General features: G+C 37.0%; 1 protein-coding gene across 1 annotated transcript; it reads left to right on the top strand.

The window, feature by feature from the left end:
- The first annotated feature begins 18,292 nt into the window (after positions 1-18,292).
- LOC138880087 (uncharacterized) lies at positions 18,293-19,542 on the top strand. The gene is made up of 2 exons (XM_070159741.1): positions 18,293-18,908; positions 19,403-19,542. The coding sequence occupies exons 1-2, from the start codon at positions 18,293-18,295 to the stop codon at positions 19,540-19,542; spliced, it is 756 nt and encodes a 251-aa protein (XP_070015842.1).
- Positions 19,543-19,744: the final 202 nt, after the last annotated feature.

Here is a 19,744-nt window from a genome sequence, read left to right as displayed (position 1 = left end):
ATACTCCCTTTTGATCTCCCTCGTACTTTCATATCAAAGCTGGATATGATTGACTTTCATATTAAAATAATAGCGTATAATGGCAGTTCTCTTTTCCATTTCTTCTTTTATGATCTTATCTACTTGAAATGTTTATCTGTAAGTGCGGCTTGGCGAGAGACTAGGCCAACTTACTGCTGCCTGCCATGCCATAATTTAAGCTTTAGGCCTCATAGACAGAACTCTGTTTAGGTATTAGGGAGGGAGGACAACACAACACCTAAGGTGCGGTTCAATGCTTAACAAAAACTGCCAAAAGAAAGAAAAAAGAAGAAGGGATATACGGAAAATATTTAGCATAGAGTAAATAACACACAAATTACTGTACTGTTAAGCATTTTATGTATAAGAGAATCAAAAATATACTAGAATATCATAGTTAGAATTTGAACTTTTTACCCAAAGCAACTTTTGAACCTCAATTACCACACTATAACTTTCTTGATTTCAATGGGATTCAAAACTTTATATATAATAAAATAAATGTTAGTTTTATCCAAATTGTTCGAGGAAGGGAATTCAATTGAACCACATTGGCAGTTATTTGATCTGGAGTGTTCATGCCACTCTAGCTGTACCAACTCTAACTCATCAAAATTTCCATATGTAAACTTCAGTTTTTTCCTTTTTTGGATAATTAAGTCAAAAGTATTGTAACGAATGATACACCAAGACATAGATTTTAAGATTGAATCTACTTGGCAAGGGAACTATGAATAACAAAAACCCGAGTTGAGCTAAACCTTGTTGGATCGAAAAATTTAAACTCCAATTTGTTTACCCATTGATTTAGAGTAGAGTATGAAAACTTGAAGAAGAGTTATCCGCCATTGAACAAGCTTTATAGCTTCAAGTTTAAAATTTGGGTTTTTTAAAATTGAATTTGATTTTAATTAAGTGTTGTAAAAAATAATTAAAAATACTTAAGGAGCTTATATCTAAATTTTCGCGCGGTTTGGTGAAAATTTTGAGTGAATTTAGTAGGATTTTTAGTCCTAGATCAAGGAGGAAGAAAAACTTTGCTGCAATTTAATTGAACTAGTATTAGTATCCGCGCGGATGCGCGGACACTAATCATGTCAAATATTTAAGTTATTTGGATTGTATGTAAATAATCTTAAAATTTACACTTTCTCAGTAAATATAGATAATCATTGGATATTAACTACATGAAAAAAATTATATATTTCTTCTATTTTTCTTTTTTGATACCATTCTTGCCGGTGTCATTGGATCCTAAAAATAGTCAAGAAGCAAAATAATAACTCATATTTACGGTAAAACAATCAAATGCCATTATCCATTTCTTTTTTGATACCATTCTTTACAATGAATGATTCTTTGAATGATTCTAAAACATTTCAATAATAATTATTTTTATAATAATGTAATTGAAAATATTATTCTTAATTCAAAACTCATTTTAGTTGGCTGTCTAAAAATATAAAAAATTCTTTAGCTAGTGAATTTTTTTACTCCATTTTGATATTTGACATTAACCATGTTAAATATCTGAGTTATTTGAATTATATGTAAATAACCTTAACATTAAACCTTCCAAATAATTATAGATAATCGTCATATATTAATTAAGAAACACCACATGGAAAAAGAATAACATTTTCTCAATTCTCGTAGTGATAATTTTATTTTTGCACTATTCTCATAGGTATCATTGGAACCTAAAAATAGCCACAAAGTGAAATAATAATTCATATTTATGGCAAAGCAAAAAGGTTGACACGATATAAACGATTCTTTGATTACAACGTGACTCTTATACTACGACTTGAACTCTTATTTGGTATGATTTTAGCTTTCAAAAAATATTGCTATTTTGAAATTTCAATTTCTAAAAATTTATATATATTTGTAGGCATATGAATTTTACTTAAAATTAAATCCATAAAATAATTTGGATTATATTTTAAATTCAAGATAATATTGGTCCAAATAAATATTATGGGCTAATATAATTGAATTAATTATATAAATCAAATATATATGGATTAAATAAATAGGTCTTAATCCATTGGACTAGCCCATTTAATTGGGCTAAAGTGATGAGTCCACTTCATTAAGCCCAAGATGACATCTTCCTAGAGGCCCAGTTTGGTGTCACGTGTCAAATGACGTGGCGCGCCAAGTCAAATGGAAGAGCCAATAGGATCGTGCCACGTGTCAAAATGACAAGGCATACCAAGTCACACTAAAAGGCCAATGAAATCGCGCCACGTGTGCAAGTGACATGTTCTGGCCAATCGAATGCGGTCATGTCACACTGCAATTTGATTGGTCGGAAAGAGTTTGTTCTTATCATAACTCCTCCCTTCCACAACTATAAATAGGGGTCTTCATAACTCAGAAAAGGGACCAGAAGTTATAACAAGAAGCAAGAGAGAGCACGTGGATCAAACGCCACAAATTTCTCTACAAGTTTCAGGCTTCAAGCAACCAAGTTCAAGTTCAAGAAATCAAGTTCAAGTTCAAGCAATCAAGTTCAAGCTCAAGAACGAAGAACAATTCAAGTATCCAAGAATCAAGAACGAAGTCAAATCAAATACAAGGCGTTCATGATCAAGGCTACTTGTTTGTGATAAAATTCGTGGCAACAATCAAAGTGTTCGCGACGGATAAATCAAATTACAATTCAAGATCAAGCTCAAAGGTCCTTGAATTTATACTAGAAAAGTAGAATCAGAGGATTCATAGAGATTGTAATACTCAAATATTCGAAATAAAATACTACGATTGTTGCGATTTTTTCGGTTTTGATTTTATTTTCTCGACGCGAATTTATTGTCTACAAATTTTGGCACGCCCAGTGGGACAATCTCTACCTCTCATCTCAACTTTTCAATCACCAAAGTTCAAGAACATTGAAATGGCTTCGAAGAAAATCAACTCCAGATCAACATCCACCAAGGCTGCTAACTCCAGGTTCTATGCTGATGTGGAAAGCATCCTCGATGTCACATTTGGAAGCTTCGGACCAGTTACGAGAAGAAAAGCAAGCTCTTTAGGACAACAAGCACCCCAAGTGTCGTCCGCATCAACCCCTGTTTTTGGATTTTCATCCTCAAAAGGAGCAAGATCTTCCACAAACGTATCTGAAGGAGGAAGCGATGTTGCTGAAAAGATCAAGAAAACTCTTGTTATGCTTGACCTCTCCGGATCCAAGCACTATGCTATGAAGGAAGATGATGATGCTTCAAGTGATGGATCCTCCCCACTTACACCACATAGCGTAAACCGATCAAGGATCAATCTGTGTGAAAATCCATGCTACTCTCCATCGTCCACGACAATCATGCAAGCTATGGTAACAAATACTTCATCCGTAGAGGAGCAGTTGGCAAACTTGACGGAAGCAATCGCTGGCTTGACCAAATGCATGCAAAATCAAGAGGCTAGAATTGACAAGCTAACAGACAGGGTGGGAATCTTGATGGAAGAAGAATCTACCCATGCACCCGGCAAGCTCCCAGAAGTTCTAGAGAGTGACTCTCCCCCAAGACAAGCGGCATCCACTAAGGCTATCCCTGTCTTATCTGAAGGGATGATTCCAATCGATCAACTGAAGGAGTTCATCGAAGGAACCATTAAGAACAACTATGAAGTTGCTGCCAAATCCTCCCTTACGTATGCAAAGTCGTACACTGCAAGGGTCGATATGTTGAAGATGCCAACTGGCTATCAACCTTCGAAGTTTCAACAGTTTGATGGTAAAGGTAATCCAAAGCAATATTGCGCACTTCGTGGAGACATGCAACAATGCTGGGACTTATAGAGATTACCTCATCAAGCAGTTTGTCCGCTTGCTAAAAAGAAATGTTTTTGACTGGTACACGGACCTCGAGGCTGGATCTATCGACATATGGGATCAACTAGAGCAAGAATTCCTCAATCGCTTTTATAGCACAAGATGCACGGTGAGTATGATAGAGCTTACAAATACTCGTCAACTAAAGGGGGAACCAGTCATCGACTTTATCAATCGTTGGAGGAAAGCAAGCCTCAACTGCAAAGACAGGCTTAGTGAAACTTTAGATATAGAGATGTGCATCCAAGGCATGCATTGGGGATTGCGCTACATCTTGCAAGGTATCAAGCCTAGTGCATTTGAGGACCTTGCAACTCGTGCCCATGACATGGAATTGAGCATGGCCTCCACTGGAAATGAAAGGCTACCCATCTATGAACCTCGCAATGCGAATGACAAGTAAGAAGTCAGGAAGTGGAACAAGTTCGTACCCAAGTCTGAAAGCAAAGAAGCTATGAATGTCAATACGTCACCTATGAAGTTCACGACGAAGGTGAGCAAGAAGCAGAGTATGAAATCCACTTCTTTTCAAGACAAGCCAAGTGGAAAGTTGACTCTAAAATAAATGCAGGAAAAAGAGTACCCATTCCTGGATTCTGATGTGCCAGCCATTTTCGAAGAACTCCTCGAGTTAAATCTCATTGAGCTTCCGGAGATGAAGCGACCAAATGAAGCTGGGAAAATAAATGACCCAAACTACTGTAAATATCACCGACTTGTAAGCCACCCTCTGGAGAAGTGCTTTGTCTTCAAGGATAAAGTCATGGATTTGGCTCGCGAAAAGAAGATTGTGCTTGAAGATGAGAAAGCAAGCACAAACCAAGTTTCTATCACCTTTGGCTCATTCAGTCAGGATGACTTATGTAGTTTTAAATAAAGTAAAGATGAAGAATTACTGGAGAGCGACAAAGCTGAAGTCAATCAACCTAATAATGATGAAGGTTGGACACTGGTGACTCGTCGTAGGCACCACAAAAGGAGCCCACGAAAAGAATCAATAGAACAACCGACAAGGAAGATGATGGTAAAAAGACCAACGAAAAAGAATCCAGTTAGGCATTTTAAGAAAGCAAAAGTGAAGATGCACCATTCTCAAAAGCCACGAAATCCAGTGACCTTGGAGGAGTTTTTACCAAGTTGGTTCCGCACGAAGATTTCCCATGAGGGCTTTGATGCCTCTTGTTGCCATGTTGACAAAGGGGAAGAAAAGAGTGATGACCTACCGTTGGCACCATCTTCGGAAAAGCCCATCGAGTCCACTCCTCAAGAAGTTAATGCTTGTGAGGAAAAGGTCACGTTCACAAATGACGATCTTTTGCTAGGTGACACTCCTCATAACCGCCCATTGTACCTAGTTGGTTATATGCGCGATGAAAGGGTAAATCAGATTTTGGTTGATGGAGGATCCTCAGTGAACATTTTGCCAATCCACACTATGAAAGAACTTGGTATTCCCATGAACGAACTCTCAGAAAGTTGTGTGATAATCCAAGGATTCAACCAAGGGGGGAAAAGAGCCATAGGTGCGATCAGGCTGGGAATCACTATTGAAGATATGCAATCAAGTGCATGGCTGCATGTGATCGACGCGAAGACTTCATACAATGTTTTGCTTGGGAGGCCTTGGATACATGAGAATAAAGTAGTTCCATCTACCTACCATCAATGTTTAAAATACTACGAGGGTAAAGTCGAGAAGACGGTAGTTGCTGATGATGAGCCATTCACCGAGGCTGAGTCACACTTCACCGATGCAAAGTTCTACTTGAAGAACCGTATTGTGAAGGAGCTAAAAGCTGATGATGGCATGAAAAGTAAGAATAAAGAACCCTCAACTAAAATAGAAGAGGTGACTACCGGTGAAGCCAAAGCTGCTAGCAAGGAGGTACAACCCAACGCGAATAAGTCTTGTAGAGGGAATGTTACGTCTTATGGAAAGAAAGTGAGTCCGACACTCCAATATATCCCTAAAAGGAAGAAAGATGAAAGTGAATCATCTAATCGCCAATCCAATATGCTAAAGGAGTTAACGCTTCCGGTCAAACGAATTGAGGTAGTAAAGTCGTCCTCAATGCCGCTTTCAGGGTTTGTAGCCCAAAATCGTTTGCAGAATGTGGCACTCCCTACAAAGCGAACAGATGAAGGTTTTGACCCTAACGCTTACAAGCTATTTGCAAAAGCTGGATACAATCCCAATGAGCCGTCAAAGTTAGAGAAGCTCCCATCAGAAGCTGCAACGAGGCAACCACGTGAAGGTTTGGGATACAAGCAACCGTCATCAGTGCGCATCTCAATAAGAAGGGCGAGCAACAATTATATCACTGTAGAAGATGAATCAGCCGCTTCTAACAAGCCTTCTATCTTTGATCGACTTGGAAAATCACCTGTGAGGACCTCTGTGTTTAAAAGATTGGGTCCACTAAAGAAGGGGAACAAGTTCCGGAAAAACTTTCAAAGCATAATAACACCCGCTTCACCCAAAATCCAGGAGATCTCTAAGGATTTCCAAAGTTTGGTTCCTTCTAGAATGAGGCGACAAACAAAACTGGTGGTTTTATGTGAAGAAGTACTGAAGATAAAGCCATATACTGTGGTCTATACTAAGGAACGTGACGAAGATGAAGAAAGTGTAGGTTCTTCGCATCATGTCACTATACAAGGCGAGAATGGTATTTCGTCTTCGATGGAAGATAATGCAGAATTGGAGGATGTTTCATCATGTTATCACATATCCTTCAATGATGGGGACCCTCAAGAAGATGAAGATGCGAAAGATGCTCCACCTGAACTTGAAGAAGGAGTGAAGACGACAGTTGATGTCTTAAAAGAAGTTAACATTGGCACCGATGAGGAACCAAGACCCACCTACCTAAGTGCTTTACTAGAAGTGGATAAAGAGAGCACTTATATTGAGTTACTCAAAGAATTCAGGGATGTCTTTTCTTGGAGTTACAAAGAGATGTCTGGCTTGGACCCGAAAGTAGCAGTCCATCACCTTGTAGTAAAAAATGATGCTCGCCCTGTTAAACAAGCTCAAAGGCATTTTAGGTCGGACTTGGTTCCCCTGATTGAAACTGAAGTTAACAAGCTCATTGAAGATGGATTTATTCGGGAAGTTAAATACCCGACATGGGTTTCAAGTATTGTCCCTGTAAGGAAGAAGAATGGCCAGATTCGAGTATGCGTTGACTTCAGGGACCTCAATAATGTATGTCCCAAATATGAATTCCCGCTTCCTATTCCAGAGCTGATGATAGATGCTACTACTGGTTACGAGGCAATGTCTTTCAAGGATGGTTCGTCGGGCTATAACCAAATTCACATGGCAACAAAAGATGAAGAGCTTACTGCGTTTCGCACCCCCAAGGGTATTTATTGCTACAAGGTAATGCCTTTTGGCTTGAAGAATGCTGGTGCTACTTACCAAAGGGCTATGCAGAATATTTTCGACGATCTTCTCCACAAGAATGTTGAATGCTATGTTGACGGCTTGGTGGTGAAATCAAGAGAGAAGGGCGACCACATGAAAGACTTGAGGATGGTATTTGAATTGCTCCGGAGGTACCAACTTAGGATGAATCCATTGAAATGTGCCTTTGGAGTTACTTCTGGAAAGTTCCTTGGTTTCATTGTCCGACATCGAGGGATCGAAATTGATTAAGCCAAAGTGGATGCCATTTTGAAAATGCCTGAGCCTAGATATCCATGAATTAAAAAGTCTGCAAGGAAATCTAGCATACCTTAGAAGATTCATATCAAACCTGGCTGGGAGGTGCCAACCGTTTAGTCACCTCATGAAGAAAGGCGTTCCTTTCAAATGGGACCATGCTTGTAGCAATGCCTTCGAAAGTATCAAACCTACTTGATGAAGCCTCCAATTTTAGCAACCCCTATACCTGGAAAGTCGTTGATACTATACATTGCGGCACAGGAAAGGTCTATTAGAGCACTATTGGCCCAAGAAAATAGTGAGGGAAAAAAACTCTCTTTACTACTTGAGCAGGATGATGACACCGAATGAGCTGAATTATTCGCCAATTGAAAAGTTATGTTTGGCGCTAGTATTCTCAATTCAAAAGTTGAAGCACTACTTTCAAGCTCATGTCGTTCGTTTGGTTTCTAGAGCAAATCCCATCAAGTTTGCATTGTCAAAACATGTCCTTAGTGATCGACTAGCAAGGTGGTACCTCTAGTTTCAACAATTTTAAATCGTGTACATTCCTCAAAAGGCTATAAAAGGACAAGCGTTAGCGGACTTCTTGGCAGATCATCCGATACCTGATGACTGGGAGCTAACTGATGAACTACCTAATGAGGACGCAATGGTCGTTGAAGTTCAACCTCCATGGAAGATGTATTTTGATGGTGTTGCGCATCGTGGGGGAGCCGGGGCTGGCGTAGTATTTGTCACTCCTCAAGGTGAAGTCTTGCCCTACTCCTTCACCTTGACACAACTCTGTTCCAACAATGTTGCTGAATATCAAGCATTAATACTTGGGCTTGAAATGGTTGTTGATATGAAGCAATTGCAATTGCAAGTCTTTGGTGACTCCCAGTTAGTAGTCAATCAGCTTTTGGGTAGTTACGAGGTCAAGAAGCCTGTACTACGCCCATATCATGATTACGCTAAAAAGTTGATGGGGTGGCTCGGTGATGTGACTATTCAGCATGTGCCAAGGAAAGAAAATAAGAAGGTTGATGCCTGATGCTTTAGCTGCTCTAGCTTCATTATTAGCCCTGCCTGACCAAGCGCAAGTTACCGTCTGCCAAAAATGGGTAGTACCGCCGCCAAATAAGGCTGAAGGTGAAGAAAACGAACCCAAGCATCTTGTTGCTATTTCTGAAGTTGAGAAAGAAGAATGGCGACAACCCATTATCGACTACTTATGCTATGTGATACTTCCAGAAAATCCGAGGAAAAGGACTGAAATCCGCCGTCGCGCACCTCGCTTCCTTCACTACAAGGATACTCTATACAGAAGGTCATTCGAGGGAGTACTCTTGCGATGCCTAAGAGAAGAAGAAGCACTCCAAGCTTTACAAGAGGCACATTTTGGAGTATATGGGTCACACCAGTCTGACCAAAGCTCCACTTCCATATAAAAAGGATGGGATATTATTGGCCAACGATGGTAAAAGATTGCTTGGACTATGCCCGAAGATGCAAGGCTTGTCAATTCCATGCGAATTTTATTCATCAACCTCCTGAAGTGTTGCACCCGACTGTTGCATCCTGGCCATTTGACGCTTGAGGATTGGATATTGTTGGACCACTGCCAAAGTCCTCTGGTGGACACCTATACATCTTGGTTGCAACTGATTACTTCTCAAAATGGGCTAAAGTTGTTGCTCTTAAAGAGGTAAAGAAGGGAAATTTTGCAAGTTTCATCCGAGTAAACATCATTTATCGCTTTGGCATTCCCCGTTACATAATAACAGATAATGGCAAGCCATTCGACAACAGGCTGATGAATAAGATTTGTGAGCTCTTTGGCTTCAAGCAACGTAATTCTTTGATGTACAATGTTGTCACCAATGGTCTAGCTGAGGCATTCAACAAGACTCTATGCAACTTGTTAAAGAAAGTTGTCTCCAAATCCAAACGAGATTAGAATGAATGTATAGAAGAAGCTCTATGGGCATATAGGACGACTCACCGCACGCCAACATAGGCGACTCCTTATTCACTTGTTTATAGAGTTGAAGCCGTCTTGCCACTTGAGCGTCAAATACCTTCATTACGACTGGCTATTCAAGAAGGGATCACTGATCAAGAAAATACTCGACTTCGATTAGCAGAGTTGGAAGCTCTTGATGAAAAGAGATTGGAAGCTCAACAGAGTCTTGAATGTTATCAAGCTCGATTGTCCCGCGCCTTCAATAAAAGAGTTCGTCCGAGATCCTTTCAAGTAGGAGATCAAGTCTTTGCCGTACGAAGACCCATAATTACTTCCCATAAACCTGTAAGGAAGTTCACTTCAAAATGGGATGAGCCATATGTCGTACAAGAAGCTTATTCAAGTGGGGCTTACAAGCTGGTTGATGCAGATGGTATGAGAATCGGCCCTATCAACGGGAAGTTTTTGAAGAAGTATTATCCATGAAGTTTCAAGTCATGACGCTCCTCGACGTACGAGCCTAAACTGCAAGTCATGGCGCTCCTCGAAGTACGAGCCTAAACTGCAAGTCATGACGCTCCTCGACGTACGAGCCTAAACTGCAAGTCATGACGCTTCTCGACGTACGAGCCTAAACTACAAGTCATGACACTCCTCGACATACGATCCTAAACTACAAGTCATGACGCTCCTCGACGTACGAGCCTAAACTGCAAGTCATGACGCTCCTTGACGTACGAGCCTAAACTGCAAGTCATGATGCTCCTCGACACACGAGCCTAAACTACATGTTGCTATACTCCTGGCCCGCAAGAGTATAAACTGTGTACGGCCCAAAAAAAAAGTCCGCTAGGTTGAAAATTTCGAAAGAGGCGGCCTAGGCAAAAGTTAGGACGTAAAAAAAAAAGTTCGCTAGGTTGAAAATCTCGAAAGAGGCGGCCTAGGCAAAAGTTAGGAATTAAAAAAAAAAAGAGTCCGCTAGGTTGAAAACTTCGAAAGAGGTGGCCTAGGCAAAAGTTAGGACATAAAAAAATCACCCAGTCTGAACTACGGAATGACTTGATCCTCTTCACCGAGGTACGTAGGCAGCTTAGAGTTTCATTCTAAGTTCAGTCGCACAATTTCAAAAGATACATATTGCCCCAATTGTTGTCCGAGTGAAGTATGGAGGAATGCAAAATCAAAATAAAATGTCATCCTCTTGTGGAACTTTGATCTCATTTGATTTAAAAAGGGCAACCCTCCATGGTAAATTGATATCTTCAAGTCCGTCGGTACTCAAGTTGAAGTCCTCAAGTTGAAATCTTCAACTCCGTTGGTCTTCAAGTTGAAGTCTTCAAATTCGCCGATCTTCAAGTTGAAATATTTAGGCCCTCCAAGTCTCAAAGTTGAAGTCTTCAAGTCCGTCGCTCTTCAAGTTGAAGTCTTCAAATTCGCCGGTCTTAAAGTTAAAATATTTAACCCCCCAAGTTGAAGTCTTCAAGTTCGTCGGTCTTAAAGTTAAAATATTTAACCCCCCAAGTTGAAGTCTTCAAGTTTGTCGGTCTTCAAGTTTCAGTCTTCAAATTCGCCGATCTTAAGGTTGAATTGTTTAAGCCCGCTGAATCTTCGAGTGGAAGTCTGCAAAGTCCGCCAAATCTTCAAAGTTTTCGAAGTGTTCAAGTCGATGTCGTCTTCAAGTTGAAACTTTATAACTTTCCAATCTTAAGGTGGACATATAAGTCCCTTTGCACTTTAAGTTGGCCTTTTTGTGGGTTTGTTTTTAAAATGAACTATAACTTTCCAATCTTAAGGTGGACATATAAGTCCCTTTGCACCTTAAGTTGGCCTCTTCGTGGGTTTGTCCTTAAAAGGGACTATAACTTTCCAATCTTAAGGTGGACATATGAGTCCCTTTGCACCTTAAGTTGGCCTCGCCGATAGTTTGGGCCACATTGAGAGTAATCTCTCCGGTAGTGGGGCCATTTTGAGAGTAATCTCTCCAAGAATTGGGCCACATTGAGAGTAATCTCTCCGGTAGTTGGGCCATTTTGAAAGTAATCTCTCCAAGAATTGGGTCGCATTGAGAGTAATCTCTCCAAGAATCGAGCCATTTTGAGAGTAATCTCTCCAAGAATCAGGCCACATTGAGAGTAATCTCTCCAAGAATCGGGTCATTTTGAGAGTAATCTCTCCAAGAATCGGGCCATTTTGAGAGTAATCTCTCCAAGAATTGGGCCACGTTGAGAGTAATCTCTCCAAGAATCTGGCCATTTTGAGAGTAATCTCTCCAAGAATTGGGCCACATTGAGAGTAATCTCTCCAAGAATCGGACCATTTTGAGAGTAATCTCTCCAAGAATTGGGCCACATTGAGAGTAATCTCTCCAAGAATCGGGCAAGGATGAGTACCCATCCCCTCACACCCCAAGATTGTCTTCTTCATGCGTAGATCATCTTGTTGAACAAGAGCATATCTTTCTCGCTTGACCTACAAAAAAAAAGAATAACAAAGGAAGAAAAGCACAAGAAAGGAAGAAAAAATTACCTTCGCGTTAGTGCCTCTAAATCATCAAAAGTAGACTCAAACCAATTTGCAAACGCTGAAATTGATACTGATGGAATGAAAGGTGTATGGTATTTATAGATGACGGAGGTCGGCAGTCAAGGATTTGTTTCGATGTGGGATATTAGTAATCCATCCCCGAAACGAATTTGAAGTCTATTGAGGCGGCGCTCCTTTTCCTAGGCAGAGTAGAATCCTTTTCTTGTTATAATTTCAATTGGAATATGATTTGGCTCTCTATCTCCAATTTAATTGGTTGCTGCTAGCAAACGATTCGGCCTTCCATGTTTGCACGAAACACTGTGCGTGAATATAGCTTTATAAGTATATACTTCCTTAAATAAGGAATGCAATATCTTTGGCTAGATGGATTGTGATTTCTACGTTGGCCTATAAGTCAGAACATGACTTTTATTGACATTATGCCAAAGTCCACGTGAACCCTTCTAGAAACGAACCAAGTGTTTGGATATTTGGCCATATGTATTGAAAGCTCATTCATGCAGAATCTACTATCTCAATTCTTTTGAAGTAATGCATGAGTACATCTACAATGAACTTCAAGTCTGGTCTTCGAAACTCGACATATTTATGCCCGACAAGTCTTGAAGTAGGGGGCATTTGTAGGCATATGAATTTTACTTAAAATTAAATCGATAAAATAATTTGGATTATATTTTAAATTCAAGATAATATTGGTCCAAATAAATATTATGGGCTAATATAATTGAATTAATTATATAAATCAAATATATATAGATTAAATAAATAGGTCTTAATCCATTGGACTAGCCCATTTAATTGGGCTAAAGTGATGAGTCCACTTCATTAAGCCCAAGATGACATCTTCCTAGAGGCCTAGTTTGGTGCCACGTGTCAAATGATGTGGCGCGCCAAGTCAAATGGAAGAGCCAATAGGATCATGCCACATGTCAAATTGACAAGGCATACCAAGTCACACTAAAAGGCCAATGAAATCGCGCCACGTGTGCAAGTGACATGTTCTGGCCAATCGAATGCGGCCATGTCACACTGCAATTTGATTGGTCGGAAAGAGTTTGTTCTTATCATAACTCCTCCCTTCCACAACTATAAATAGGGGTCTTCATAACTCAAAAAAAGGACCAGAAGTTATAACAAGAAGCAAGAGAGAGCTCGTGGATCAAACGCCGCAAATTTCTCTACAAGTTTCAGGCTTCAAGCAACCAAGTTCAAGTTCAAGAAATCAAGTTCAAGTTCAAGCAATCAAGTTCAAGCTCAAGAACGAAGAACAATTCAAGTATTCAAGAATCAAGAACGAAGTCAAATCAAATACAAGGCGTTCAAGATCAACGCTACTTGTTTGTGATAAAATTCGTGGCAACAATCAAAGTGTTCGCGACGGATAAATTAAATTACAATTCAAGATCAAGCTCAAAGGCCCTTGAATTTATACTAGAAAAGTAGAATCAGAGGATTCATAGAGATTGTAACACTCAAATATTCGAAATAAAATACTACGATTGTTGCGATATTTTCGTGAAGATATTATCCTTAATTTAAAATTCACTTTAATCGGCTATCTAAAAATTTAAATGATTCTTCGGCCGGATTTGCTTCAGTATGACTCCACTTTAAGTTTATTGATATCTCTAACCCCAGAATTTGAATTTTTAATACCCTATATATACAAAAAATTTGTTCTTTGAATTATTAAATGTTAAATTAGTTGATTATTATTATAAAACATTGCATATATTGTCTTAAAATTGTCAAGTAGTTTATTTTTCCACATCATACTTGGCTTGACCTCAATGCAAACTACTCAAATTCCATTCCAATTCAAGTTCGAATATCATATCAGTTTGTTAGTAATAGTGATTTTTTAAAAATGACACATAATGTAAATTAAAAAAATATATTCTAAGATATCCTTATCTCATAATCTATGTATTTGAGTTGAAAAAAATATCTTTGAAATCGATGAGATTAACTTTCAAATTTTTTATACTCAACAAAGATGAAACATAAGAAGAAATTTGTTGTCATCTTTTATTTCTCGTTTTTAGATCTTTCTAACATTTTTTTCAATATTTATTTTCTTTTATCTTATTTTTTATGTCATTATTTCTTCTGTTTCAAAAAATTAATTTATTTCACTATAAAAGAATGTGTTTTAATAAAAATTGTCTACATATGAACTTTAATTATATTTTTAGTCTTTGGTTAAAATTATTTCATATTTTTCTTTTGGCTTTATCTAATCAGCCTAAATAGGTGCTCACCCGACCACTTAAATTAAAAAATTGAATGATGTGTAATTTATTTATAAGCCATATATAATATGTGTATAATCGTGTGTTGCCGGTATATCATCTATTTATATTAGCTATAAAAAGTAAACAATAAATATGGCCAGATATTATGTAAATATTCCGTAAGATTTCGGTATTTTAAGTTTATCCATGATATAACTTCTATTATAATAATTTTAAAACTCTATACTAATGTTCAAAAATATCTTATCTTTTTATTATCTTTGAATTAAAAAAAGTAAAGAATTTTTTCGAAATAATTTGTTTACATTTAGAAAAAAAATATTTTACGTCATACCAATTTTTCTTTATATATACTCTTTTTTACACTTAAAAGTCGCTATAGAAACTATCAATTAAAAACCAATTTATCTCTTGTTGAGTTTGAAAAAAAAAACCTTTCACATAATCTAATGATTCAAAACTAATATTCTTCAACGAAAAAAATATTATACCCTTGTAGTATTGGCTTGACTACAACTAAATGAAGGGGTTTCAGCTTATATCCTTCAATTCCTTGAATGTGATAAATTGAAATTAATGATAGCAATTGTATAGCCAAAGTTTTGTTATTTGTTTGATGTCCATTTATGCAAATTGGTTCTTCAAACAAATATTCTTCAAGAAGAAAAAAGAAACAATTTTTTTTAAATATTGACTGATTTTGTGATATTTCTTTCTCAAGTATGTATGTTTACTTTATTATATATGTAAGTAAACTTTTATTTGATTTTGTAAACTCTTTTTTGTTATTTAGATAAACATAGACGTGTACCCTATATATTACATTTATTTTAAAAGAATTTTTTATTCAAATCTAGCTACAGTGTTTCAAAGAACTATATTTATAGGATTTTAAATGTGAAAGAGTTTTATAGTTATATGGAGTATTATTTTTTTTTCTAGAGGCAAAGTAGTATTTAAATAATTATAAAAAATAACAAAAATTCCTAACATGATTGCATATGATCATTAACCGAATTAAGTATGATAACATAATAAAAAAAGATAAATTTTATTTCTAATTTAAATTCAATTTTTAGAATTTTATTTATAAATTCAAAATTATCTTTTAATTCAAATTCCGTATATATATATATATATATATATATATATATATATAACTAAAATAATTAAATATAGAATAAAATTACCATATACTATTGACATTTATTAGCTTGCTACTTGGCTTAACCATAATGTCAATTATATATGTCATAAATTCATAAGAAAAATTGACATCCTATAACAACACATAACATAAATTGGTAAATATTTAGCCTTATATTAGGTTTGGTAAAGATAGCCCAAACAACTAGCATTATATAGCCAAATTTCAAAAAAACTACTCTCTTTTATATTCTTTCTAAAAAAAATTATACACTTATTTTGGCTTCCCTCCCCCTTTCTCTCCTTGTATTTCTTCTTCTATCTCTTCTCTTTTGCTCTCATAGTTTAGCAAAAATTCTTGCAAATTATGCACACACAAAAAAATCAGTGGAATGAAAAGGTAAGGTTAATCTCACATCAGAAAAAATTAGAAGCAAAAACTAAGCAAGAAAAAATATATTTCAATTTTGTTTTTCTTCTCCTTCTTTTGTTTTTGGTTGGATTGAATGAGTGGGTGTGATTGAAATTGGTTGAAAATACCTAAACAAGGCTATATACAAAATTTGAGCAAGATTAGCAAAACTAAGAGAGAGAGAAAAATATTTCAACTTTGCTTTTCTTCTCTCTTCCTTTTTTTGGTAGGATTGAATGAGTGGGTGTGATTGAAAATACCTAAACGAGGCTATATTCAAAATTTGAGCAAGATTAGAAGCGATTTAGACCGGTTTCAGGTAAAAAATCAGACCTAAAAATCCAACTACGATATGTGTATATCACGTTGTATATCATATACATCAGTGTATATCACATACAGATTTTTAAGGACGTCTGTGTATGTCACTTTGTATATCGTGTATACAACACAATATTTTATGGACGCCTATGTATATATCATTGTATATCGTATATATAACACAAAATTTCATGGATATATACAGATACACATAATATACATGAGATATCACTGATGTACATAGAGATATACATGGATTACAATTTTGGTATGCACATGTACGATGTGCTATACACTATGATATACAAATAATAAATATATTTTTATTATGATATACATTGATATAAAGGCAGCAATAACTATATATATAATTTTATATTATTGATATGCAAAGAATAATATTATTTATATAGAAAGAATGAAAATGACGAGAAGAATGAAGAATGGAGGGGGAGGGCAACAACGCATGGTAGAAAACTCCAACAATCAATCGCGAAGAACTGGAATTCCACAGTCAGCAGATGCAAAGAAGACGAGGAACATCAATGCAATCCAAGGAATTGTGCCATTAGGTTTCAGTCAAGGATCATCAACGATGCCAATTGCACATGCAAAGCACACAATTGAAGTGATGAAGACTTCATTGAATCCGGCAACAACTCCGGTGATTCACTCAGATGGATCCTGGGCGGATAGAGTGGAGGCGGAAATTACGGAGACAAATGCAACAAACAAGGTACAATTGAATATGATAACTAATTCATGGAGTAAAACTGTGGGCACAACACCAAGTAGCGAAGGCTTAGACCTAAATAGCGAGGTTATAACAGGGGAAAATGTCAAAATTACGATGGATGATATTAAGGATGAACTCGTGTACTGGAAAACAGCAGTGATATGCTACGTACTGGGATCAAATCCACCGTTGACTGTAATTGATGGATATTTCAGAAGAATATGGGGAGGGTTGGGGATAGATAAAATTGCACAAATAAACAGAGGAGTGTTCTTGATTAGATTTCACACTGTTGAAAGTAGAACTCAAGTCATTGAAGATGGAGTCCAGATATTTGATAAAAAGCCTATGGTAGTGAAGCCTTGGGAACCAGATGTGGATGTAAGTAAGGAAAATGTAGATAGAATACCGGTGTGGATAAGGCTGAAAGGCTTGAATATCAAGTATTGGGGGAAGAATGCCTTAACAAAAATAGCTGGATTGATTGGAAAGCCATTAAAAGCAGATAGAGCTACTACAAACAAGGAGAGATTAGCATTTGCCAGAGTTCTCGTGGAAGTATCTATAAATCAGCAATACTCTAAGCAGGTTATGTTTGAGAATGAGGTGGGGAGAATAGTAAAGTAAGAGGTGTATTATGAATGGAAGCCAACATTATGTCCAAATTGTAAAAATTTTGGGCATGAGTCACAAGACTGCAGGAAACTACATAGAGAAGAAGCAGAAACTAGAAGAAAGCAGCTGGAACAGGAGGAGAAAACTACAGAAGGCCCTATTCAGAACAAGGAGAACACAAGTGATGAAGGCAAAACTAAAAAGAAAGTGTTAGAGAAAGCAACAGAAGGCCCTACTCAGAATAAGGAAAACAAAAGAGATGAAAACAAAGCAAAAGGAAAAGTGGCAGAGAAACAACAGAACAATCCATGGCTATAGCAATAAGGAATGCATTTGAGGTGCTCAACAAAGGTGGAGACATAGAGGAAATGAGGCAGAATAAAGCTAGTTCTTCTAACCCTAAGGGATCAGTGGTGAAAGGGCCAGGACATGGAAGGGGTGGGGAAAGACTCCTACCCAATGGATAAGTTAGGATTCTGGAATGTAAGGGGACTAAACAGACTAGATAAACAGAGAGAAGTACATCTGTTTATGCACAACAATGGAGCTAGTCTGTTTGGTCTCCTAGAAATAAAGATTAAGAGATTTAAAGCTCATAGAGCTTCTCTTAATCTTTGTGAGGGGTGGTCCTTTACAACAAATTTGGCTCAGCATCCTAAGGGAAGGATTTGGTTACTGTGGAAACCAAACATTTTTGAGGTAGATATTCAAAAAACTACAAATCAGTTGATTCATAGTACAATCAAGCATAGAGGAACATGAGAGAATATTAATGTTACCATGATATATGCATACAATGATATAGCTTTAAGGAGAAATCTGTGGAAGGATATAGAAGAAATATACAAGTGCAATAAGGGCCCATGGGCAGTGATGAGGGACTTCAATAATATGCTAAATATTGATGAAAGGATAGGAAGCAAAGTAACAGTGGCTGAAATAAAGGAGTTCAGACAATGTGTTGATACATGTTGCCTTCAAGAACTTAAATCTACTGGTGCATTCTATACTTGGAACAACAAACAGAGTGGAGAAGATAGAGTAATGAGCAGAATTGATAGAGTACTAGCAAATTTTGAATGGATAACAATACTACATGCCTCAACTGTTCACTATATGACTGAGGGGTTGTATGATCATAGCCCAACTATCATTAGTTGGGATAACAGGAAGCTGATGGGGAATAGGCATTTCAAATATTTCAACATGTGGAGTATGGATCCAGATTTCAAAGATAAAGTGGTTGAAAGCTGGAACAAGAAAATTAATGGAACAAAAATGTACCAAATAGTAGGAAAGCTGAACAGATTAAAGGGAGTATTAAAGCAACTAAATAGAACAAAATTTAGCAACATAGAAGGAAAAGCAGAACAAGTTAAGAAGGATTTGGAGGAATGTTAGCAACACATACAACAAAATACCCTAAACCAAGGTATTATTAAAAGAGAGCAACAACTGGCAAGCAGATACAGGAGATACAAGGAAGCAAGTGACCAATTTCTGAGGCAGAAAAGTAAAGTACAATGGCTGGAACAAAGTGACAAAAACAACAAGTACTTCCATACTACATGAAGGCAAGAAGAAATACTAATAGGATCTTATCTATCAAGGATTCTAAGGGCAACATGGTGACACATGTGGAAGAGATAGCAGAGGTTTTTGTGGAATTCTATTCAAACTTGCTAGGATCTACTACAGACAAGAGAGAACATGTTTACAGTCTACTGGTAAGGGAAGGCAAAATAGTAACAGAGGAGCAAAGATAATTTCTGATAGAAGAATTCACAGAAAAAGAAGTCAAACAAGCTTTGTGGCAAATAGATGGTAAGAAAGCTCCTGGACCAAATGGGTATGGGAGTAAATTTTTTAAAGATAGCTGGGAAATAACAGGTAAAGCTCTGAAAGAGGCATCACTGAAATTTTTTGAATCAGAGAAATTGCTGAAAACAATGAACAGAACAGTCATCACAGTAATTCCTAAAAGTAATCATGTAGAGACAGCAGGGGATTTCAGGCCTATTGCATGCTAAAATACAATCTATAAGGTCATTTTCAAAATGCTATGTGAGCACGTGATTTTTGTTCACACGACAATTACTCCAAAAGAAATCAAAAAAATAATAATAAATTGTCTTTTGTGTATAATTTTGTAAATTTGTTTGGCATTTTTGTAGTTTTATTTGTGATTGTTTAGTTTTATCAATTGAAAATACAAAAATGTGTGTCGCGCAT

The sequence above is a fragment of the Nicotiana sylvestris genome, chromosome 10 (genome assembly GCF_000393655.2).
Source record: "Nicotiana sylvestris chromosome 10, ASM39365v2, whole genome shotgun sequence".
In the NCBI taxonomy this organism is placed as follows: Eukaryota; Viridiplantae; Streptophyta; class Magnoliopsida; order Solanales; family Solanaceae; genus Nicotiana; species Nicotiana sylvestris.
This window is presented reverse-complemented; position numbering and strand designations above follow the sequence as displayed.

Bases quoted from the DNA above. Each gene is read 5' to 3' on its own strand.
- LOC138880087 (XM_070159741.1), top strand. From the start codon at position 18,293: ATGATATATGCATACAATGATATAGCTTTAAGGAGAAATCTGTGGAAG. The intron at 18,909-19,402 runs GTTAGCAACACA...GGGAAATAACAG, and splicing joins TAAGAAGGATTTGGAGGAAT to GTAAAGCTCTGAAAGAGGCA.